The sequence below is a fragment of the Phalangium opilio genome, unplaced genomic scaffold (assembly GCF_054372755.1).
Source record: "Phalangium opilio isolate 3A_F unplaced genomic scaffold, DU_Popi_V2 ptg000017l_1, whole genome shotgun sequence".
Taxonomy (NCBI): Eukaryota; Metazoa; Arthropoda; class Arachnida; order Opiliones; family Phalangiidae; genus Phalangium; species Phalangium opilio.
This window is the reverse complement of record NW_028324151.1, coordinates 4,514,730-4,538,766: the sequence shown is the minus strand read 5'-3', so window position 1 is coordinate 4,538,766 and position 24,037 is coordinate 4,514,730. Positions and strand designations below refer to the sequence as shown.

General features: G+C 35.4%; 5 protein-coding genes across 8 annotated transcripts in view; 4 read left to right on the top strand and 1 right to left on the bottom strand.

Moving 5' to 3' along the window:
• Positions 1-24,037, top strand: part of LOC149702613 (bone morphogenetic protein 8B-like) — a 265,732-nt gene that overhangs the window by 219,109 nt on the left and 22,586 nt on the right. The gene's annotated exons all lie outside the window — the stretch shown is intronic.
• Positions 1,882-3,974, bottom strand: Rpn6 (regulatory particle non-ATPase 6). Its single transcript, XM_089866470.1, has 6 exons — positions 3,819-3,974; positions 3,352-3,578; positions 2,817-3,286; positions 2,489-2,738; positions 2,325-2,412; positions 1,882-2,240 (listed from the first exon to the last, which is right to left on the bottom strand). Exons 1-6 carry the CDS (start codon positions 3,898-3,900, stop codon positions 2,098-2,100), a joined length of 1,260 nt encoding a protein of 419 aa, XP_089722596.1. The 5' UTR covers positions 3,901-3,974; the 3' UTR covers positions 1,882-2,097.
• LOC149702616 (cation-dependent mannose-6-phosphate receptor-like) lies at positions 4,872-7,427 on the top strand. Its single transcript, XM_089866472.1, has 6 exons — positions 4,872-5,223; positions 5,290-5,465; positions 5,534-5,643; positions 6,099-6,232; positions 6,299-6,425; positions 6,813-7,427. The coding sequence occupies exons 1-6, from the start codon at positions 5,036-5,038 to the stop codon at positions 6,933-6,935; spliced, it is 858 nt and encodes a 285-aa protein (XP_089722598.1). The 5' UTR covers positions 4,872-5,035; the 3' UTR covers positions 6,936-7,427.
• Positions 7,815-9,698, top strand: LOC149702615 (uncharacterized). The gene is made up of 2 exons (XM_089866471.1): positions 7,815-7,994; positions 8,352-9,698. Exon 2 carries the CDS (start codon positions 8,355-8,357, stop codon positions 9,261-9,263), a length of 909 nt encoding a protein of 302 aa, XP_089722597.1. The 5' UTR covers positions 7,815-7,994; positions 8,352-8,354; the 3' UTR covers positions 9,264-9,698.
• On the top strand, positions 10,350-15,491 carry LOC149702614 (ferric reductase SjCytb561). Of its 4 annotated transcripts, XM_089866485.1 has the most exons (6): positions 13,345-13,472; positions 13,632-13,735; positions 13,835-14,098; positions 14,169-14,377; positions 14,456-14,610; positions 15,251-15,491. In XM_089866485.1, exons 2-6 carry the CDS (start codon positions 13,705-13,707, stop codon positions 15,429-15,431), a joined length of 840 nt encoding a protein of 279 aa, XP_089722611.1. In that variant the 5' UTR covers positions 13,345-13,472; positions 13,632-13,704; the 3' UTR covers positions 15,432-15,491. The 4 variants fall into 4 exon arrangements, with proteins under 4 accessions (XP_089722612.1, XP_089722610.1, XP_089722613.1 ...); XM_089866486.1 differs by lacking the exons at positions 13,345-13,472; positions 13,632-13,735 and adding an exon at positions 10,350-10,498; XM_089866484.1 differs by lacking the exons at positions 13,345-13,472; positions 13,632-13,735 and adding an exon at positions 12,950-12,970.

The following is a 24,037-nucleotide window of genomic DNA, read 5'->3' as shown; positions in this document are numbered from 1 at the left end:
TCATAAATTATTCACTGAACGATTCTCGCCACAGCTCTGAAAAATTAAATGTAAATGAATAGGCCTTGGCGTCTATATTTTCATTTGTTAGATATGTCCCTTTTTTTCGATGGATGCAGCGACTCGAATTTCAATGTTTTCGGGTTAGGCGTGGGGCTATCGTTTTTCACAATAACTCAGAGATACAATTGGGCTGTAGGTTAGCGATATCGGTTTTTCATCCATTATTTCCAGTCCTCCCACAGTGTACGACTGTCAGCTGGTAGAAACCTAAGCTGGCTTTTCATACGTTCTCAGTTCTTATATGGGTTCCTCTTTTTAAACATTATTCTTTGGTAGAAAGCTCTTTCGATTGGTGTTTATAACTTAATAATGTAATGTGTTATTTATGTTTTGGGGTAAAGTTCCCTCTTAGCACCAATGTGCAGCGGGTAGAACATTTATACAGGCGTTAAGCATTGTAAACTATCATTGGGTTCAAGCTCATGTACCAATCAAAAAACTCTTTACCTTGAAAATGCGTAATCGCCTTACTTTTAACTACACAGTACCTTTGCCATGATTCGGAATTGATTATAGTACAATTTCTACAATTTAAATCAGGCCTGGTTCTCCTCAAAAGATTAGATATCATTGAACTGTCAAAATCCCTTTAAAATATATGAATTGATTTCATTCTCAATTTTCTAAAATCCATGTAGTCGAGACGCTGTATATTTTAGTCGGGTATCAAAATTTCTCTGGAGAAGTGGGGTTACCATGGCAACGGGATCTAGGAGAGAGAAAAGGTTCGGCTTAGTCTGCCCATGCGTTAGTTTAGATCCATGATGTCATCTAACGATATAATCATTGGTTTAAAATCTATCCCTGCCCTTTTTCTAGCTACAACTTTTTAACAAGGTCCCCCTTAGGCGAATCTTCCCAAAGCTTACTCATCATATTAATATATTTTTTTATCAACGTTCTATAATATGAAGTAGTAATACTCCTTGATTAAATGGAATAGCATCCCTTGACAGTAGAATTTGGGGCTAAAAACGTTTTTTTTTTCTTTCACTTTTACGTCGTCGTAGGGTGTCATTTTCTTTGATATATTTTATAGACCTTTTGTCCTTGAGAAATACTTAAATTTTAGGGCCAATATTAGGCTTAATTCCATGACTATTGAACCTTTTTTTAAGCTATAATTAAGGTTTTAATGCATGTAGAGTTCTTAGTGATTCCAGTTCCAGTCGTCTGTCTTATCTTGACCCCTCCCATGACTTACAGATGATAGCTGGGATATTCATTGTCAAAATATGTGTATTCATGACTGATAACTGACATGAATAGCTAAAATAGTGTATTTCTTTATTTATTTATTTATTCTGCACAGGTCAGGAAGGCAAATAGACCCTTTCGAGGTAAAAAATGGGTAGGCAACCCTCAGTATCGGGACATACAGGGGGGGAGGGGGTTGATACATTGCCACCCGTCTCTGCGCATGCACTCTCATGATACAAAAATACTACAGCGCAGGCGCCAAATAGCGAGATGGAAGGCGACGTTTTACCCCCCATGTCTTTCCCTCTTTATCTTAGTTTCATCAAAACTGTCTATTCCCTTTTTTTGACCAGCAGTATAAGGTATTGGTAAGAAAAACATCGTTTTATTTTTTACTATTATACAAATATAGGCCTAGTTATTTTAATTGTTATGATAAATAAAATTAGTTAAGATGGTCTAGTCCTTAATACTTACCACTCTACCAAGATGCTAAGTAACTATAGACTTCTAATAACAACTAAAAGAAAACCCCATTATCATTCTTTCAAAGACGAAAATAAGTTCTCTTTATTATTTTTTTTTTCTTAACAAATTTTAAAATAAAAATTCAAACAGCGCTTTTTTAGTTTTTTATTAAATGAAATAAGGCAGAAAAAAAAAATATGAAGAGATTTTTTTATATTTATTTATTTATTTGTGGTTTTTGTTTTTTTTATTCCAAACAATTTTATAGGCCAAAAGAAAAAGAAACAGAAACAGGTCAAATTTATTTTTAGCATTTTTATCAAATATTCAAATTAGTTAAAAAGTTATAGTTGTTAAGTCTTTTATTTAGGATAATTTTTTCGCTTTATGATATAAAGAATCGACCACTTTTCCCATGCTTTGTATTGTTTCTAACGCAGCTTCGTAAGTTTTATCTACAGCTGTATCTTCAAATACAATGAGCACACCTTCACCTTGATCTAAAATACCTATTGACCCCCAAAAAATTAAAAAAAACTCCTAAAATCTGGAATAAAATCTTAATTAATTAATTAGTACTTAGAATTAATTACCATTAAATTTTTTATCCAAGATCATTTGAGATAGCTTTTTTTCAACAGTGTCCATTGGAAGTGCGATAGTTTTTGCTATGTGTTCAACCTAAATGAAGAAAAGGTGAAATTAAATTAAATAAGCTAATTAAATTAATTTAATTCCTTTTATTTTAATTAATAACCTGAACTCTGGAGTAAGGTTCAATAATACGGCAGAGATTTTGTTCAAGCATATTATCGTAAAGTCTATCCAAATGAGCTTGAATAATTGGATCTTGAACCAATTCTTTTTGATAAGTCACTAATGCGCTTTGAAAATCAGCTAAAGATCTTTTATGACTGGCTTGGGCAACGGCTTTCATAGCGTTAACTTCGCTACCCGCGTATCTCAATGCCAATTTGCCCAAAATAATAGAATGAACATCTTCCGGTCTACAAATTAGTGTTTTTTTGTTTTAATTAATCCCAAATTAATTAATTAATTAATAATTAGCTCGTGGTTTCCCTTACAAATTTAACATGACTTTGGATAACAACATGTACTTCAGGGCGGTTAATGCTTTGGGGTTATCAATGGAGTCATATCCTTCAAAAGCTTCGTAGAAATATGAGAAGGCTGTTTTGAAATCTCTTTCATCTGCAGCGTGCAAGATACCAGATTGCAAATCTAAGGCTGCTTGAAGTTTGGGTGGACAATAAATGGCATTGGCCGTTGTTCTCGCTGATGTTAAAGCGGCTCTGGCCCTGGGTAAATTGCTTAGGGCATGGTAGACTTTGCTTTCCAATAGTTGAACCTCGACAAGAAGGTTTTTGTCATCCAGTTTTTTAAGTTCACGAAGAAGCGTGCTGCCTAATTGTAGGGCATCTGTGTATTTACCGGTATCATAATACAAAGCGATTAATCTGGCCTCTAAAGACTGCCTAAGAAATGTTCTCTTTTCTTGTTTGGCCCATTCTATGCATTCATTGCAAAGTTCGACCTATAATTTGTTTTTTTGTTCCCTTTAAGATTATGCTCTTAGATCTAACCTTAATTTTAACTTACCTCTTTACCAGTACCGGCTTCCATGTCTAAAAACATGTCAACTAAGGCGCGTACCAATTTAGCGGCTTTAGCTTTACTTATTCGATTTACAAAAGGCCGGGATATTTTTATTAACGTAGCCATTTCTTCCGCTTTGCCATTTTCGCATAATTGTTTGCCAAAATCCAATATCTGTTGTTCTTTAATTTTGATGTTTTCTTCGTCCAAAACCTCATCGTGAAATTCGGCTAAAGTAATTTGTTGAAATTTAGAAAATATCTCCGACATTTAACAAGATTTTTGAAATTCAAAGGCTTAAAATTATTCGCATTTGCTTTTGTGAATGAAATATCAAATGAGTAAGCAGTTTAGAATTGCGAAGCCTTGGCCTAATTTAATGTAATACTTTTCTAGTATGTTTAAGAGTTAAAGAAATAGCGGTTTTGGGGAAAAATTGTTTAAATTATCGAAACTTAATTAATATTTACCAATTTGATTTATCATTTCTATTTCTTTCTGTTTGTGACCAGTTGAAATCGGACCGCGTTCGATAACCATAGCGCTTGCCATTTTTCCAAACTTTTTATTAATAGAAGATTGCTATTACTAGCATATATGATTACTAGCGCCTAGCAGAGCGCAGAGGCGTGGTGACGTAGCTAGCTGACAAGCTACTTTTACTCGGTGCGTTCACTTACCTAGAAACCGGTTTTTATCTTGATTAATATTGAAATTTCTTATTTATTTATTGGAAGCAGGTAAAAATATTTATTTTGTAACCAAAGTTACTGGCAGGTAGTATGTTCCTGGGAAATAAGGAATTATATATTTTATTACGATTATCCGAGTTTGTGATTTCAGTCAATCACGAACGCTCTTATTTTCGGGGTCATGAACCTTTTATACAAAATCTTTGTACCGTGACGTCACGTGACTCCGTGACTTAGCAGTCCGCGGGAACGGCCATTGAGTTGAGAAAATTACCACTAGAGTGGCCTTATGTTTTATTTTCTCTTTTTGTTTTTTTTTCTTCTGTGTATTTTTACTTTATATACAACTAACTGTGATACCTATAACCAAATGTATGCATTTCTTACTTTTATATACAATAACTGTGATAATCATAACCAATAAGACAAGGCGGTCTTCAAAAGTCAAACTATGACTTTATGTACCAAACAACAAACAAATTTGCGTTAAGCTGCCTATTGGGGGAACGGGGGACAACTTTTAAAGCAATGGGACGGACGGACAGGCACCAAGTTTATCAAACGATGGTGTCGCCATCTCGAAAACGAACTTTAAATTTCCGCCTTTAACATGTATTCTTGAAATTAGTCAAATTTCCCGCCTTTTCTGTTTGTTCCCTTTTTTGCACCGGGATGGCGCCACAAGCGCGTGATAGAGTTCATTTTGGTCTACATCCTTGCGGATGAAAGGCCACTCTAGTGGTAATTTTCTCAACTCAATGGGGACGGCGGCTTGGCGGGAAAGGAAGGGGGGTAGTGCGTTCAGTGCAATGTTTGCATATACCGAAACTAATGCTGGAAAGTGTAGATTTCAGGGGTAAACAATAATGCATATTACGTAGTGCTATGGCTATGGGTTACTCGATACAAATTTGATAAATGCATCTTCATTGAGAATTAATTTTAGTTTTTAAGATAGAAATTAAATGATTCAGGGGTGATAAAGCCTTTAGATCATGACTATCAAAATAAGTCTCTCTCTCAACACAGTTATGTGTAAAAATAAGATGATTTCTTTATGTCTCATATTTTTCATGGTATTTGTTGAATCTCACGGAAGTCAACAGGAATGCACACTTCACGCAAACACACCTAAAACCGAGCAGGCTCTTTTAAAACGACTGGCACCCCTATATGGCAAAACGTAAGCAGATATTTACCCCAAAAACAACAAATTACTGGTGTAATTTGTTAATTATTCATGTTTTAGACTTGAAGCTGTTGAGTATAATAACAAAGGAAAAGAGGAATTTTTATACAAAATAGGAATATGTGCCAGTCCTGACCCTGCTCTAACAAATTCAGGGGTGGTACAGTACAAATTTTCAAACAAATCAGAAAATTACACTTTGGGAAGATTTAACAATACAGAAATCATTGCTGGGAGTAAGCAAGCTCTGTCATAATCTTGATGATTATGTTGAGTATGCTTATGTGTCTTTATTTCTTCTTAGCCAATTGGCTTCTTTTGACTTATTTTGGTGGCGATAGTTACACAAATGTATGCAACAATTCAAGTAGAATGGCTAATATCATGATTGTTTGTGATCCTGAAACAATTGGAGTTAGTTTACACTTTTTAGTCAACAATTTCAATCCACCCTATTCCCGATGCGCGTGCCAAGGCTTAAGGAGCTTTTTTCTAACTGAGTCAAGATGCGTCGTCTGCTTCAGAGCCAAAATCTGGTAATATTTTGGACTCTAAAGCAGACGATGCATCATTTATGCCTTGTCACATGCGTTTAGCAAGGCTTAAAGAGTTCTGAGTCATGATGCGTCGTCTGCTTCACAGCCAAAATCTGGTAATATTTTCAACTCTGAAGCAGACGATGCATCATTTATGCCTTGGCACATGCGTTTACCAAGGCTTAAAGAGCTCTGAGTCAAGATGCGTCGTCTGCTTCAGAGCCAAAATCTGGTATTATTTTCCACTCTGAAGCAGACGATGTATCATTTATGCCTTGGCACATGCATAGGGAATAAAATTACTATTAGTAAATATATTTTAAAATATGTTAGAAAGATTTGAGAGTTATCGGAGAAACATTAGCCATGGAATCTCCCCATTGCTTTTATTGGTTTGAATTTGGAAGTAGTTTAGCGTGTGCTGAAAAAGAAGAAAAATTAAGCTCTGGTTCCATATTTTGTATTCTGTAAGTCTCTCGAGATTTATTGGTTAAAAAACAACGGCAATGTATATAATATTTATTTTGGGGTAGTGTTTTCACTGGATTTGGATTTTATTTGTTACTGGGATTTTTCTACCGACGATTTGTCGTTGGTGCCCAAGGCTTAGAACAAATTCCAAATTATTCCTTTTGGAAGGACTTTGGCAACCTCCAAGCTGTTAGTTTGCCTTACTTATTTCTATTTTAATTTTACCCCAAGATGTCTGTTTATTTTGAACAAGGAGTTTTTTAGACTAAACCATAGCCTACTCGATCACGCGCTCCTCGAGGCAAGCTACTCGCGCTAACAGTTTGCGTGATTGCGTCATGGAGCACGTGATCGAGTGGGCTATGTCTAAACAGATAAAAAAACGGACATATTGAGGTTATTCCATTTCTTTTAATTTTACCCCAAGATGGTGGATAAGAGTCGTCTGCTTAGTTTAAATAAAGATTTTTTAGTCTATGTAGAAAAAGAAAAAAAAAAAGAATTGACGCCATATTGGGGGTGATATCAGAAACCATACTTACTATGTTAATTCATAATTTTTGATATCATTTAAAGGATGGTTGTGATTTTGTTTGCCGATGTGGTGGAAGACGGGAACAAAATGCTTATAGGGGAATCAATGAAAATATTCCTCGAAATGAGGACAGGGATCGCGATGATCAACTTCTAACCATGTAGGAGGGACATTTTTTGCAGGATGCAGACCGAGTTTGTGATATTTTTGTTATTCAACAGAAAAAGTTAGTGAAACTCCTATTTAGAGTAAATAATCTCAATGCATTCTGGGTAAAAAGGGAGGGAACATTTTTAAAACTCGCGAAGATCTAGCAAGGAAAAAAAAAACCTATATATTTATTGAAAGAATAATAGAATATAGTACGAAAGTAACTAAGCCTTTGCAGAATTTTAGATTGAAACATGGTTAATTGCACAATTTTTACATTATAAGCTTATACTAAATACTTAAAACATTAGTTAGTACGTGTTATTTAATTTAATCCAATGATATTATGCACTAAAACTCGCTTAAAATGTATATAAACAAGTCGTAATAATAATATTAATTTCGCGCGTAATCAGTTAATATAAATGATATTCTAGTCAAATATTTGCCCATATTTATGTGTTTGGTTTGAAAGGGGTTTTTTTCTATAAACATTTATTGTTCTCAGTTTTTTCTAATATTTGTAGCATTTGTTTTATTAGTTTTTCATCAAATAAAAGTGTTTTTTGGTAAAGAAATTAATTTCTAAAATGTTCCAGCCAACCAACCGGGTTCAGACTAATATAAACGGTAAATTAGACGTTTTTGGCGGGAACAAAATGCATAGTTTTTAGACTAGGAGCGTTGATATCTTTTAAACCAGGAGGCCTAACTACTAAGTACCGCAATTTGTCTGCCAAGTAGCCTAACCTCTTGGTGTAAATGGTATCAATCCTCCTAGTCTGAAATGCGAAAATCATAGATGGCGCCAAAAGTCTAGTTGTTTTGTCCTTTTTGGCGCGCTTTTTGCTAGGCTTGCGCGTGCTAGACTTTATTTCACCTCCTGACTCCCACTGGGCCCCTGTCTGGTGTTCGAGTTCGACACAAAGATAACCTTTCGTAACAAAGAGGCCAAAAGTTGTCTGAGCTCCGACTTATAATTTTAAAATAATTAATTTAATTCAGAGTTAATTATTGGTTGTAAAATAGTTTCTGAAGAGATTATTCCTTATTGTTTTGACAACTAAAAATTGGTGAGTTTATTTTTAGAGTATTAAACGATATGTCATTAGTAGGCCTAACCTTTGGCAGCCAGGCTTTTAGACTAAAGAATAGAGTAGTGGCACTCCATGTTAACTACCCATAGAGCTTAATACAGTCAAAGGCAAGTAGGTGCCATAACCTTTAGCAGCCAGGCTTTTAGACTAAAGTGTAACGTAACGTTTAGACTAAAGAATAAATAGAGTAGTGGCACTCCATGTTAACTACCCATAGAGCGTAATACAGTCAAAGGCAAGTAGGTGCCATTACTCTTATAGACAGGTTTAGGCTTAATCGTAATTTTTGTATAAAATATTAGTTTGAATAATTACGTTTAATTTTAAAATTAGAGAATGGCTTCAATTGAGAATGTAGATATTTCTGTCAAAGCAACTGAAGAATCTAAAGGAGGGGTTAAGTTTGAGCTGATTTTAGCGGAACCAATGACCGCTACCCCACCTAAGGCGCGTGCCATTTCCCCCGCTGTTGAGTCTAAGCCCCTAACAGTTGAGGATATTGATAACAAGCTTAAAGCCGCGTTGGAAAGAAGGCAGTCATTGGAAAACCTTAGAGTAAACCAAATGAACGAGAAGTTTAGCAAGATCCAAGAAGCTAAGGAAAAACGACAAGAATATTTCGAGAGCTTCATCCAAAGCACGAAAGAAACCATCGAAACTAAGATGGAAGCTAATAAAGAAAATCGTGAAGCTTTGATTAAAGAGAAACAAGATAAAGTTAAAGCTGTTTTGCAACACGTTGAAGAAGTTCGTCAAACTGTTTCATCTCAGATTGAAGAATTGATGAATAGCATTGAACGCAAGATTGGACACGCTACCGAGGTCCGTGAAGCTCAAATTGCAGCTTTGCAATTACGTTTGAAAGAACACGATCAACATATTGAAAAAATCCGTAAATTTAACGAAGATCAAAAGGAGCAACTCCGTGAGAAGCAAAGCAAAAAGTTGGAATTGGCTGAAGAAAATCGAGCCATTATTCTGAAATTATTGCAAGAGAAAGTCTCCGAACGAATTAAACGAGTTGAGGAAGTTCGTCAGAATAAAATTGCTAATTCAAGCCAAAGTAACAGCAGCAACGATGTCACTCCAACTGACGAGAATCCAGCCTCCCTGGAGGAATTAGCCACTACCGCTGTTCAAAATATGTCTATTGATGCTGATACTAATGGAAATGAAAACCAGTTGATCATTAACAACAAAACTGATGAAGAAAAGGGAAACGATAACAAGGAAATTGCAGCTTAAACCCTTTAAACTTAAACTTCGCTCCGTCATTACCAAAAAAAAAAAAATGTTTCAAGCGAGAACCCAACCAACATTATTAATAAACCTTAATAATTAACTTTAAAGTTTAAACTTAAGTAAGATCTTAATAAAAAAAAAAAAAAACACTAATGTAATATGAGATTTAAAAATTTGTACCTGAAACTGTTGGGCATTATTTTCTTATATAATTATTAATTAATAAAATAATAACACAACTTAAGTATTGTTTTTTGTTTTGTTTTTTTCAGCCCCTTTGTGTGTAATAGTATTATTTTAATTTTCACAACAATTTTTTGTTTTTGTTTATTTCATTTCCTTTAATACAACTTAATGTTAATTAAAATAATTAATTGTAAATGCGTCGTCACCCAAAAAATATTGGTTTTCAATAAAATGAAATTAAAAAAGTGTTAATTATATTTTTAGTCATTTAATTGGCCTATTTTCTTCATTGATCCCTTTGCCTTGGATTAATGTGAACATCTTGATAAGGACTATTAATTAAGGACTCTCTTTAGATAATGAGACGTTTTAAAATATTTCGTTTATTTTTATATCAGAAAATATATATATGGAGAAATTTAATCATCTAGACTTTTTGATATCATATGGCGCTAAATTTTTTCCCGCCCGCATTCTTGGGTTCTGCTTTTATCCCTCATAACGCGGAGTCCATCCCATCCCAATTTGCAGTAAATATATACTGTTTTATCAAACCATCCCAAAGGAACTTAAGAATAACATGGAGGGTACATACCTTTGTATCCTGTATTTGTATTTCGATAATAGGGATTTTTACCGAGTTAATCATTTATTAGATGTTCGAAAATTACTTTCCAATTTTGTTTACAAGATTTTGAGGCTTAATTATGGTTTGTTTAAAAAAAAAAGATACTTAGATTTAATTTCATTGTAAAGAACATAAATTGATTTTAAGTACGTTCCCGGGTACATAGTATAGTTCATCCTTGGTTATGCATGAACCTCTACTGCGGAATCCTTATGAAACGAACTAATCTCGGTAATCTAGGGGTTCGTCGAGAAAAATCAATAATCTTGACCCCTGTACTTCCTTCCTTCGAGAACAAACCCTGTATATTTCAAATAACTCGTGTTTCTGTTGAGGAAACCCGCTTTCGCATCTCTAGAGTCTAGAGTCCTTATTCTAGCATATGGTTCTTTAGTTTCCCATAATTTTGGATCTCAAGAATTAGGTAAATATATCCATTGGAATGGAAAGCTACCGCTTATGCTTATCCGCTTTTGACATTCATTGCACGCAGCATGCTTATATAAGTTGTTTGTTCTGGTTCGAATCCAAGTTTGAATTTTTTTGAATTGGTACCTAGTCTTTCTTTAAAAATAAGAAAACTGATAGCGATATTGTACCGCACCCGCCTACGGCTAATTAAGAAGTGAAACTTCTGACTGGCTGATAGTCAACACCTCGTCCAAACCGCTTTACTTTTATACATTTGGTTCACGTTGAATTTAAATTTTCCAAAAAATAAAAGAAAGGTGAAAATGAGTATTACCATAAGTTTGTATGAGTTAAAGTCCTAAACTACTGATAATCAACGCCCAGCTCAAACCACTGGCTTTACTACTAACATAAGTTCATAAGATATGTTCCATAAGCTTGTCATTGGATATTGAGAGTTTGTCATGAAGTGACGTAGGTAGGTCATAGATTCGAGGTAAAGCGACGCCTGGTGAGGCGCTGTCAAAGGCTTTAGTAATGCAGACTAAATAGGAGCTAGATGAAAGTCCTGCAAAATTAACCACCGAGTGTAGGACTTCAATTCTCGCTTGTCGTTCTCCCTCTAACTAGCTCGAGCTGTAAGTCTCTAGCATTACGAAGTATAGGTAGTGTCATACTTATGGAACATATCTTATAATAAACTTATGCTACTAAGCAAGCTGAAATGTCGGTACTGTACTACTTTTTGCAATCATGGAAAATGGCGGGAAATAATATAAAATAAACTTTCTTATGGAATAACGTATCGAAAGATTTAACTAATATTTAGTATATTGATTCATTAGATCTTATGGGTTTTTGGGTTTGAATACGACAACATCTTTTAAAATGGCGGCCAAAAAACTAACTAAGACCGTCCGACTCCAGACTTTGTAACAGGCAACGTCATGGTCATGCAGCTCTGCTACTAGGCTCTGATAAACTTATGTTGCCTCTCCGTTGCGCGAATTTCGGTTTGGGTTAAATTGAATACAATGAAACTAGCTAATTTTCGTAACTATCGTTATCACTTTAAGAAAGGTTAGAGTGATGGAGCATTTTTTCGCAATTCTCCTTATACTTTATCTGTCCAGGTATTGTTTATATTTAATTGATAATCTATCGATTATCTATTAATGAAAAGGGAATTATCATTGCGCGTAATTTACGGTGTCTATTAATTGGAGTAAGAGTAAATCGTTCCACGAGACAAATTAATTAGACATTATCTCTCAACGAGCCAATTATCAAGTTCAGTCACTGGTTACGAGTTGTATTCCTTGAACCATTGAACCATAAGTTTCTAAGATGTTCCATTCCATAAGTATGACACTTCCTATGCTTCGTAATCCTAGAGACTTACTGAGAGCTAGTTCAAGAACGACAAGCGAGGAAGATGGACGCCATCTTCCTATTTAGTCTGTACTAAGCCTTTAACAGCGCCTCACCAGGCGTCGCTTTACCCTGAATCTATGACCTACTTCAATCACTTCATGATAAGCTCCAGTTTGTAACCAGTGACAAACTTATGGCCAACATTATCTTATGAACTTATGCTTGAACATAGTAGGGCTTTTTTAATTTTGACAGAACCTATGTTGCTATAAAATTTAGATAATATGTTCGGGTCAGGGGGCTTTGAAATAAGACAAGTCTACTTGCCCAAAACCAGTTTATAAGTTCGTTGGACCACTTTTTTTACAAACCCCGAACCTCACTGGGCCCAAGGACTATTTAAATTTCAACTTAAATACATCTATAGGGTAAGGGGAAGTGGTCATAAAGGATTAGTTTAATCATTCAAGACACAAGGGGTAACGAATCCGGAGGACCAGTTTGGAATAAAAAAATTCTTATTCCCACGCTGATAATAGTATTCTAGTTTTGAAGCGCATGACTAAGTAATTAAAGGGTTTTATTATGTTTTGGTTGAAATTTGAGAGATGAATTCGTTTAAAGATCTTTGAATCTTGAAAAGTGTTCAACACCATGGAAATTTTATTACTTTCCATGATAGACTTCATAACCCTAATTTTAGGTACATTTTTATCCAATCAATCACCGTTTGTTGATTAAATTTTGCGATTAGTTTTTTATGTGTACGTGACTGTTTCAGCACGATTCATGAACATAAAAAACCTATAAAAAATCAAACTTTATATTTTGAGAAAGGAATCACGGGACTGAAGTTAATTACGTGACACTAGAATATGCGCGTTATCACGTGACAGTTATTGGGGGAATCATAGTAAGTGTTGAAAGGTATAAAACTAGATTAACTACAGGTTAGAATTTTAATGTTTGCGCAGGTACAAAGCTCAGTACATCGTTGCATTTATAGCAATTCATTAATTTAGGAACGTTACTTAGTTAGTTCATTTGTGATTTATTAAGTTTTAATTAAAAATGGAGGGGAAATCATCAAATATACCATCAACGAGATTTGGTAATTATTTTAATTTAAAATTTTTATTAAATTAGTAAGACGATTCCTTTGTCAAATTTAATTTACTACCATCCTTTGTTACCCGCTTTGAGCTTAAGTTGACGTTGTCGTAATATTTTCTATGTTCACGGTCCTGCCCACCCCCCTTAGTACAGGTGTTACCAGGAGGATAATGATAATACTGATCATAGGAGGAGATATTTGAATGCGTTATTAATATATAACTAACAATGCTTATTAATTTATTCCGAGTTTCCTTGTTGGCTGAGCGTTATTTTTGACTTATTTTGCATGTAATAACCATATAAAATTAATTAAAAGTGGTATAAATCAGGCACAAGCAAGCGCAAGTTAAACTTTCGTATCCTGTTGCATGAAGTGTTATTCATCCTAGTTAGGGTTAGTAGTTAGCGTGTCCGTGTCTGCATAACTGACACAAATATTATTCACGAACTACATTCGCGATTTACTTAGCGAAATGTAACTGCGTCGCTTCAGTTATGTAAGTCTTATATATTACTTCTTTTATAATAGTTTAGAATGGTTTAAAAGTTTTGACATTATCAATTTTTCATGTTTTTGAGCGTTTTTCGTTAAGCCTTGGTTGTATAATGAATAATTAATAGGATGAGTTTGAAGTTTTACTTGTTTTACCATGTAGATTATTATTGTGCTTGCTTTTGCGTTTATCCACTCTATCCGCTCGTGAATTTTTGTGCTAAACATTTTAATCCATGGCCAAAGTTACTCCCGAACGTCCTTCTGGTAATGTTTTGAACTGTAGCCATATTGTAGTTGAATGCCCCCTGCCCTGCCCCTGATTAATTATAGAAGATATTAAAAGTCCGTTATCTGCCACCACAGTTCAAGCCGAAAGTGGCGGTACAAATCCTACTAATAACCAGCCAGCAACCACTATGGATCTTGAAGAACCTCAAAATGCTAGTGTAGGAGTACACTTTGTAATTGGATTTACAATTTCCCAAATCTTGGGTGTCATTTGCATCGTTCTTGTTTGGATCTGGACTGGAAATTACATGAAAGGTTTCGCGCAATCCAGTCTGGGTCTAAATTTCAACTATCATCCGTTGTTCATGGTTATGGGGATGGTATTTCTTTACGGAGATGGTGAGAGAAGTTTTTAACCATTACATATAAGGAACGAGCGATTTCAAAATCCTTCTAATACATCGTTTAGCCATTTTGGTTTATCGTATCTTGAAAAACACCTCTAAACTCCGATTGAAATTGATTCATGGAGGTTTGCACACTGCTGCATTCTGTTTGGCTATTGTGGCTTTAAAAGCTGTCTTTGATTCACACAATTACGCTAATCCACCGATACCAAATTTGTATTCGCTTCACAGTTGGATTGGTATAGTGACAGTAGTTTTGTTTTCGATGCAGGTATATTTTAATATCAAATGTTTATCAGGGTTTGCGTCAGAATTGTTTTAAAAATGATTTAATACTTTATTATTTAAGTTTGTCTTTGGGTTTGTATCTTTCCTCTTTCCGGGATTATCTCGTTCGCTAAGAAGCGCATATTTGCCACTCCATATCTTTTTTGGAATTTTGATCTTCGCAATGGCGATTATTTCCTGTTTAACAGGAATGACTGAGAAACTTATATGGACCATGTAGGATTTCTTCTTCACTTTTAATTACTTTAATCAAAAGTGGATGAGAGGAAAAGTATGAAAATGGCCAAAAGTCTCGTCATCAGAGTTTCGCTGTAGTTGACCGTTTTATTGGCGTAGCTATACTGGGCCTGTTCACTCCCTTAAAAAGTTAAAATAGGTCTTGTGTTAATTCGCGGTTACCGTCGTCTGCTATTGTGTATGCTAGAACTTCCTCGATTTGTGTTTGTAGTCAGGACAGAGTAGCTGGTAATGTTTTAAAAGGTATTTGAAGGTATAATGTGGATTTTAGTAAGGTTATCGAAGCCATAGAAGAGCGCATTAAACTAGATACGTTTAAAATAAATCTCGGTAATTTAGCTATAGCGCGAGCAGCTTGCGTCGTGATGCGCGTGATCGAGTGTGCTATGGTTAAACCAAGGAGCATAAATGTCTGAACTACTTTCAGTCGCGAGTTTGCAAGTCCATCAGTCACTAGTAAACTAAATAGTTATTGGCGAAACTTTGATGTCCGCGGTTTTTAACACAGGCTCTATGGCCATTGTCATACTTTCCCTCTCATCCACTTTTGTTTTAATCAATAACTTAATTTATAATCAAATCAACTTATTGATTCTGTAATTTCATTATTATATAAAAGTGGATTGAGTGGAACATGGGCTAAAAGGGAACCACCGTCAACGCTGGTGAACTTTTTGGGGCTTTGTATTGTCGCGTTTGGAGCTCTTGTGGGATACTTAGTAGCGATGCCACAATTTAAACGTAAACCACTTCCCGAAGAAGCTCATCTGAACATGATGGATAGCGGCTCTCTCAATTAAACTTATTTCTTTCTTTCTTATTCTTATCTATCAAATCTTATCACCAAAAAAAAAAAGAAAGCATATTTTAAGCCATTGTTGAAGAAATGGACAATTATTTTAATTATTTGCACGCGATATATTTATTTTTGTTATGTATGTAATAATTATTTTAAAAGCATAGCACGTCTCGGAGTCTAGATGGCGCCAGCGTCGCTGAAAGGCCGAAAGGTTTGTAAATATTTTAAGGGGGAGGTTGGGGGGATTTGGTGGTCCGTGTGGTGGTCCTTTAGTCAAACAACTATTTAATATAATAAAGAATATCAACCCCTTTTATTTAATAATCTAATATCGAGTTAATAGCACGAATAATTTCTTTTATGGCGGTTTAATAAAATTAAACGAATTCATAATATTTTAACTTAATAGATGGCGCTGAAATCAGTCTAGTCTTATTTTCAGGGAAATGATAGGGAACCTTAACCTCCCCTTTAATGTTTAAGAACTCTTACTGATATCGATTGAAATAACTTCGTGAAATTTGCCTTGTGGTTCGAAATCTGAAGTGTACGCTTTAGATGTTGTATAAACACTTAAATTGGCCCCTTTTTATATCCTAATGTCAGGTTGTTGTTATAATTGTCTTTAAGGAACAAACGCCAAGTCAAATATATGAAGTAAATTTGTGATATTGCCAAACTTTTGACCCCCCCCTTGTGTAAAATTTTTGATGACCTCTAAAATATACAAAGGCATATCGTTTCCTAAAAAAAAACAAATGGGATACTAAAAGACTGATATTAAATGTATTTTACTTGGAAGAAAATAAATTAAAAAGAGATAATAAATATTAAAGAATAGAATACATATTTATTTTTTGAAGGCTTACAACTTAGGTAAAATGGTGCCTAAGCTCGCCGCCATATTGGGATTTGATTAGGGTTAAATTGCGTGATTAATTAGGAAAGTAAATGATGGAAGGTAAGTCACCGTATGGGGTTTGATCAGAAGTAAATAATAGTTCTCTTTGAGAGAAGTATACCAAGCACAAAGTATGATTCTTCTAAACGTCATTTTACATTTGGGGTGCACAAGATTACTAAACCGAATCACATACGCGATAAATAGTTCCCTCATCAGTACTCTATTAGCGCTGCTTAACTTTTGCCAGGGCGCATGCGTTTGTGCGTTTTTGTCTCACGTCAAGGGATTGCTGAGGAATTAGTACAGAACAGTTATAGAATTTACCTTAGCACGGTGCGATGCCCATCTCTGTAGTTTGATGGGCGGGAGAGCAAATAAAATGGGGTGTAAGCTTGTGAGCAATCATGTTACATAACTATTTGTATTAAAAGGATACAGAGTGCCACCCTTCTATTACCCCCTTCTGTGGTTGATGTATGGGCCAAGTAATTGGTATTGTTGGACAGAAGAGCGTTCTGTCACACACACCTCGTCCCAAAATATGTCATCACATGAGGGGTATATTAAAATTAAATTTAGGATTTCTGGAAATCACCCAATATTTCCGAAAAATTACTAATTTGAACCAAATTATATAAGAATACGAAATGGCTAATGGCAATTTTTGAAAATCAGTTTGACATGAGTAATATTGCTACAATGTCGCGATAATATATACATATTTTCTTTTTATCTTTTAATGAGATGGTATAATTGAACCCTAAGGTATGAATTTTATTACAGTGTAAATGAGAATTTTTTGGGGAAATATTTGATCGGTGAATCGGTATTGACCCCAGGGTGGTGATTTCCGGCCCCCTACTTAGCCCCCTCCCCCCCTTCTGTCTGAGAATTAAAAAAGGTCTTTTTTTTCTACCGGCTGGTAAAAGTGGCCTCCCATATGATAATAAGGAACGATTTAGCACTTTACAGAGAGAGAGAGGTTTACTTGGCCCTCCAGGGGTGAAAATTCGGATTGCCTGTTTCTTTTGGTTTTGTCGGGGCAGACTTAAGAAGTCTATATCTTTGTTTGGGTGGGTTTTTTTTAGCGCTAAAAGACCAGACAGCCATATAGGTTAGAATGAAATAAGTATACATGGTTTTCGGACTAGGAGAGTTGATACCATTTAGACCAGGAGGCCATGGTACTTCGCGGACAAATTGCATTATTGACTAGATTGGTCTCCTGGTGTAAATGGTTTCAATCCTCCTCGTATTAGAAGTAATGATTCCACTCAATTTTTGGTAATATGGGGTTCAACACGCGATGTTGAAGACGGGGTCAGAAAAATACAGAATTGTATAGATTTAACTGAGTTGTACAATGGTCAAAATTCAGACCGGTTAATTGACCCTTTTAAGGCAGACAAGGATCTATAGAGGGCTTTCATTTGGGGCTATTGATACAGTATGTGGATGTCACACCTTCTTAGGTCTTACCACGCGGTTTTGGCAGCCATATTGGTGGATTTCAGCTTTTCCCGCGCGTGCAACCCACCATTATGGCCGTGTCTGTCACTAACAGAAAACCCTCCATGGATAGCATGCAGCAGATCACAAATGTCGAAAGTCATTTGTGACTCGTGCAATTCAACCGTTATCTACAACAGACTGAAAGGCTTGTCGATTCAGTCTAAAGTGACAAATATCAGTCATCGAGATTATGGGTGACAAATTTAAATGTGTCCTTTAGTTGTGCAAAAAAAATTACACTAGTTACCAACATGGGTAACAAAAGAATGACCTTGGGTATACAACAATTTTTTTCAGCATGCTTTTTTTGTGCCGATGTTAGCCAAAAAATTGCAGACAGTTTTCGATGTCTCGCGTTAGTCTGCAAGGGGTTCGACTATTTTTTAGGCCCGTCGTTACAAATATTTATACACTAGTTTTCATATGATTTATTTTTCTGGCTCAAGCCTTAAACCTTAAGAAAAAAAATTAGAAAGAAAGAAAACCGCAGCCACAAAAAAAAAGTTGTTCCAGACGGACTGCGTGTCGTGGAAATTTCAATTTTTCTCCAAAACAATTTTTTATTAAACATAAAAACGCGTCTAGGGCTGAGGAAATTTTATATTTTCCAGACAGACTTAAGTTGCTGTTTTTATGCTTTTTTATTTTTAAGTTGCGCGCCTTTTTAAAAATTTAAGAGAAATTTTATTCTCACCCAGGCGTCCTATATAACCTCATTCCTGACCTTAAACGTATTTTTCGAGATAGAAACAAAAATATTACGAAATCATTGAATTTATTAATAATTATATAAAAAGAACTATAACCCAAGACGCCCCTGGTGAAGCTGGTCCCTGTGGTGTTAGCTTTTCTCTTGGAATTAATGGAATGTGTTATAGTATATGTATTGTCCATTCGAGAGTTCGAGACGTCCGCTACTCGGCCATTATCTTGCTTCGTTTAAAGGGTTACCTTCGAAACCGGAACAGAACAGACTGTGATTTTTCCTTATACTTGGTCTACTCGGGTTACGGTTAGGCAAATATGTCGCCAGGAGATTCCCATCAACCCTTTCATTAATGAAGGGAACTCTTAGCGAATATCAATCGACCCATACTTATGGAAAATATTGTAGGGTTATGGTCTGCCTGATAGTGGTCTATTATACGATCTCTCTAGCAACGTTTCATCATCAGAACATCTTTTTGCAAACCTAATGAAATATCGTGCTCAGAGCAAGAAGTTCAACAAGTCGGAAGTGTGGTGCGCACTACCTCCTGTAAGCCAAGTTTCTGTGCGACAAAGTTTGAAAGAATACGACACATGTTGGCGATCGTCCCTAAAGGTACCGACTACCCCTTTGTCTGCTGGTGGTGTCTTGACCCTACCACCCTTTCCGACACCTAACAAGTAAACCTCATTCCTTTCCTGGTTAATCACGTGATGACATCTGACCAATCGCATCCATGCCTAAGACCCCAACCAATTTACATTGAAACCATTAATATTAAAAATAAGTTCAGCAGGAAACCATTTTATTCAAATCCTACTTCCATGCTATTTTCTATATTTAGACTTTTACCCTACTATTTAATTTAAAGTGAAAAATTATATAAATTTTTGGCAATTAGGTACCCAAAAAATTATTAGAAAATCCAGGGTAGAATTGTAACTCGAATCCTTTAAAGAGTTGGGGAAACTTGGAAGTGACCCCACTGAGCACATTTTCTCAACTCATTCTCGTGAATGATTTCACTGTATCCAAATTTTCGTCCTTCAGATATTCTGGAAAAGATGTAAACATACAGTTACGCGAATGAGACATATTTTTTTTTCTGGTTGTTTAAGTTCGCAATCAAAAGTGACTTTAAATTAATGAGTTCCGAATGTAGCCAGCAGCAGCAGCGTGTATAACTGCGTCTGAGAATCTGTCTGGATAAAAATATAATTTGGGGAACATTAAACCTAATCCGCGCCTAATATTTTGCGGAATATATACTAGCTGTATCAAAAGCATATAGAACGAACGTAAAGCAATGTGTACCCAGCCATTTTCTTAACATATCTAGGCGGATTTTGTGGGAAGAGCTAGACCTCAGACCACCTAACCGTGGACAGCCAATTGAATAGGGAGCTAGGTTTGCTTAGAGCAACCAGCGCTGGACACTAGCCCTGTGGCGGTGGGTGTAGCAAGTTTATTATCAAACCCTAGCAAAATAGTAAACTTCGGCGATAAATTGCGGTCGGTAGACGCTTGAGGGCGCGTGCTACGCATTGCCATTTGTTAACGCGGGTTAAACATGGCTTTGCTTGTCCATGGTTAGGTGGTCTGAGGCTAGAGTAATCATTATGCGTGACAAATTTTACCTCGCAGCGCGTTGCAACTTGCTTCGGGTTGCATACCAACCAATGAAATCACAGTTAGAAAGACGTCTGAGTTATGAGGCGTGGCGGATAGTACTCAAACCCGGCCCACAAAAACCGCAATAAATGTTTTTTCTTTTGCTCAGGGACAATGAGTATCAAGCATCGCCTACACTCTTCTTCTGGTTCACTTTCCGTTATTCCTATATACATTTGGTTTTACGGGGCAAGATGGGCCAGACAAGAAGAGAGAGAGGTGTTTGTAATACCAAAGATAGACTGTACGATAATGTCAACTGACTGCCAAAACTAATTACCCAAATCAATCAACGGAGTTCTTTCGAGCGGGCCGCTATTTCGTCCGCGTTTGGCAGCCTATACTTAAATTCGAAAGGCGGGTTATCTCATCAAAGCTATATCACTTCGTCAAGTCGCGCTCTCCAGTTACTTTGAAACGTCAATTTAAATGTGAATGAAGTTTATCAACTTAACCTGGTACCGAATGACCAAAAGATCCGTAGTTAATTTCGAGTCGAAATTAAAATACACGCTCTAATTTATACACGATTGCTATGTTTCGGAAAATAAGCAAAAACATTCTTTATACTAAATTAAGAATAACAGAGAGACTTAAATATTTCTAGAATTTATTAGCGACATTAGGAATATGTTACCTATATGCCTGTCCTGAAGGTTAATTTTTTCTTGGACTAACTTCCTATTACGCGACGTTATGACCTCGGTTTATGTACTTGGTGACCATTCAACCTCCTAGATTATAGATTTCGATGTAAGTAAGAGGGGAAGACACGGGGGTAGAACGCTGCCTTCCATCTCGCTTTTTAGCGCCTGCGCTGTAGTCATTTTGTATCATGAAGGTAAGCAGAGACGAATGGCAATGCACGTCCCGATACTGAGGGTTGTCTACCCTCTTTCTTTGCGTTGAAAAGGTCTGTTCTAAAAATGCAATGGATATGGGTTGATAATACAGAGTTTAGTAGCTAAATTAACTTCGCAATATTAAGTGATTAATTTAAATTTCAACAAATAACGTTGAAACTGTTGTAACCAAGATTAATTGGAATTATGTCTATTTTTAGGTTAGGATGAAATTCCCTAGACAATCCCGCGGCTAGAACAAAACGTAATTAAGATCATATATACTAAATACAGTTTTTGAAAGATGTCTTCCGACGATCGGGTTTAGGGGAGAGGTATAACTATAAACCTTTGAAGTCTGGGAGAAAAAAAGGGAAAATTATAAAAACGTCTGATCCCCACCAAATTGTATCAAGTTTTAGCCTTTTGGCTAAATTAGTAAATTCGCAGGCAATTAAAAAATACGGGGAGACTATTTCTACGAACTGATTATTTTCGCGGTAAAGTATTAATGAAATTCCACGCGTTCTTTAAGTTTCGTCATCGTCGTCTCGCCAGGTTCTTGTTACGTTTAGCCATAAGTTTATAAGATATGTTCCTTCCATAAGTTTGTCACTGGTAACTTACAAACTGGAGCTTGTCATGAAGTGAGTGAGGTAGGTCATAGATTCGAGGTAAAGCGATGATTGCCTGATGAGGCGCTGCTGTCAAAGGCTTAGTAATGCAGACTAAATAGGAGCTAGATGGAACTTGGTCCTGCAAAATTAATTAACCACCACCGAGTGTAGGACTTCAATTCTCGCTTCCGTCGCAATCGAACTAGTTATCTCGAGCTGTAAATCTCTCAGTAGCATTACGAAGTCATACTTATGGAACTTATAAACTTATGATTTAGCGTGTTTTTAATCGCTTGTTTATGTCTTGAAGACTTTTTTAGAGTTATTTTAAACCGTAATTATATTATTCTTAAGTGTTGAAACTTAAGAAGTTGAAAACAAATTAAAGCTTAAGTCGTATTTAATGGTTAAAGTGTCTTGATTCCAAGACGTGATGTCTAAGTAATCAAAAGGAAGTAATATTAGGACAATATTTTTTTTCTATTTTGAGAGTTCATGGTAATTTAAATATAGTTTCTTGGCATGGAACTCGGAACTGATGACTGAAAAACATGTTTACAGTTCACGCAGTTTCGACGGGAAGGGTTTTCAGTTGCTAATTTGAGATTCAGGAAATTATGAAACTTTATTTTCCCAATTGAAATGCATTTTTTCTTTAGGGTAGGGTGTAAATGAGTATAGGCAAGAATCAATATAAAACTTGGGAGAATTTCAACGAACTCATGCTTTTGCACTGCGCGCCCTACAGCGCAATGCTATGTTTGTAGGTTCTTAGGTTTTCTTATTTGGGTTCTTGGCATAGACCATGAATTGCAAATTTCTTATTCAAAATTATTTTTGAATTTTCTTGGCAATCTTGTTCATTTTATCATACTGTCGAATTTTCTTGCCATATTTTTATTTTCTTTATAGAATTTCCTGAAATAAGTCCTAAAAACTTCAATGTCACCAACCATAGTTTTATTCAACCACACTACATCCCATATTGAAAGTTGAATCGCAATAAAGTTAATTTTAACTGTCGCAATAATGTTAAACATAATTTGAAAGAAAGTTACGGTTTAACAAGGCTTATTTTGATACTAAATTTCAAATCTCGAAGGCCGAATTGACATAATTTAAGAAGAAATTCCGAGAAAACAAAGTCTCACGAGATGTAAACAAGGTTATACAAGTTGCGCTTCAAGATGTTTTCTTCCTTTGGGCACTTTTTCTCCCCGGTCCTTTACAATTGCGAATTGAATTTTGGGAAAGGGTAAAAATCTGGGGTGTGCAGATAATGATTTAGTGTAGTTCCAATACAAATCCTTCTTTGAAACCCGATTCGGTTAATCAATAATCAACTTTTCGGTTGATAAAAAAATAAACTTTGATTGATCTTCTTTTAAACAATTAATCGATTCAAAAATCATTTGTTTATTCGACTATTTCTCAAAACATTTTCACATCAAATCATTTCTTCTTGACTTTAATTGATAAGTTAATATTTTGTTCTGAAATCATTCATTTTAGAATTTCGCAAATTCGATTAATCGTTATTTCGAATCAAATGTGGTAGATTGAAAGTCCTCTAATATTCGCACACCCTTTGGTAAAAATGCTGAAAAAACGTTAGTTCCGAAACGATGATTTCCAAGAATCGAATATATCTTTCCAGAGAAAGTTAGAATTAAATGTCATAACCCTCAGCGATAAAATGCCTCTTCTTTTTTCGTAGTTTTTCATTCACCACGCGTATCATAATAAAAAATAAAAAAATAAATAGATATAGGCCCTATTTCATAGTTAGTTATCAATGAAGTAGGGATCATCGAATTTGTGTGTTAATTTTTCATTCAATCCAAGATTATACGTTATTTTTAGATTCATACATATTTATTTCCCCCCTTGTATTTTTTCAAAATCTTGAACACACTTTTCCGCCCATGCGTTTAAGCCTTGCCGGTCTTTGCCTTTTCAATTGAAAATTCAAAGAACCGTAAATATAAAAAAATAAATAAAATTAATCGGAAACCTTAAAGAAAAATGTTCGATTTGTTTTTATATATTTAAATATTTCTTTCAATTTAAATGTACTATGTATTTTTTGATGAGTTTGGTCTACGTTTCTCTCCTTTGACATGATTAAACTGATTGACATATTGACAGTGTGGTTTTTCAAATTGATAATAGATTTATATCGCCTCCGTTCTCTTTAATATTTCAATTTGAAATCAGATGAGTTTACGAAAATTGTGATTGGACATCCTATCCGTGTACTTATGTCAAAGTGAAGACGGGGTAATATACCCAAGGTCCCCTAGTTTAGAATCAGAAGCTTATAATTCACACCGAAGTTCACGTCAGAAGCCT

Coding starts and splice junctions, on each gene's coding strand:
- LOC149702616 (XM_089866472.1), top strand. CDS start 5,036: ATGACTATCAAAATAAGTCTCTCTCTCAACACAGTTATGTGTAAAAAT. Junction 5,224..5,289: donor GCACCCCTATATGGCAAAAC/GTAAGCAGATAT, acceptor TTCATGTTTTAG/ACTTGAAGCTGTTGAGTATA. Junction 6,233..6,298: donor GGTTCCATATTTTGTATTCT/GTAAGTCTCTCG, acceptor ATTTTGGGGTAG/TGTTTTCACTGGATTTGGAT.
- Rpn6 (XM_089866470.1), bottom strand. CDS start 3,900: ATGGCAAGCGCTATGGTTATCGAACGCGGTCCGATTTCAACTGGTCAC. Junction 3,287..3,351: donor AAGCCGGTACTGGTAAAGAG/GTAAGTTAAAAT, acceptor AACAAATTATAG/GTCGAACTTTGCAATGAATG. Junction 2,241..2,324: donor CTTGGATAAAAAATTTAATG/GTAATTAATTCT, acceptor GGGGGTCAATAG/GTATTTTAGATCAAGGTGAA.
- LOC149702614 (XM_089866485.1), top strand. CDS start 13,705: ATGGCCAAAGTTACTCCCGAACGTCCTTCTG. Junction 13,736..13,834: donor TACTCCCGAACGTCCTTCTG/GTAATGTTTTGA, acceptor CTGCCACCACAG/TTCAAGCCGAAAGTGGCGGT. Junction 14,099..14,168: donor GGTATTTCTTTACGGAGATG/GTGAGAGAAGTT, acceptor TACATCGTTTAG/CCATTTTGGTTTATCGTATC.
- LOC149702615 (XM_089866471.1), top strand. CDS start 8,355: ATGGCTTCAATTGAGAATGTAGATATTTCTGTCAAAGCAACTGAAGAA.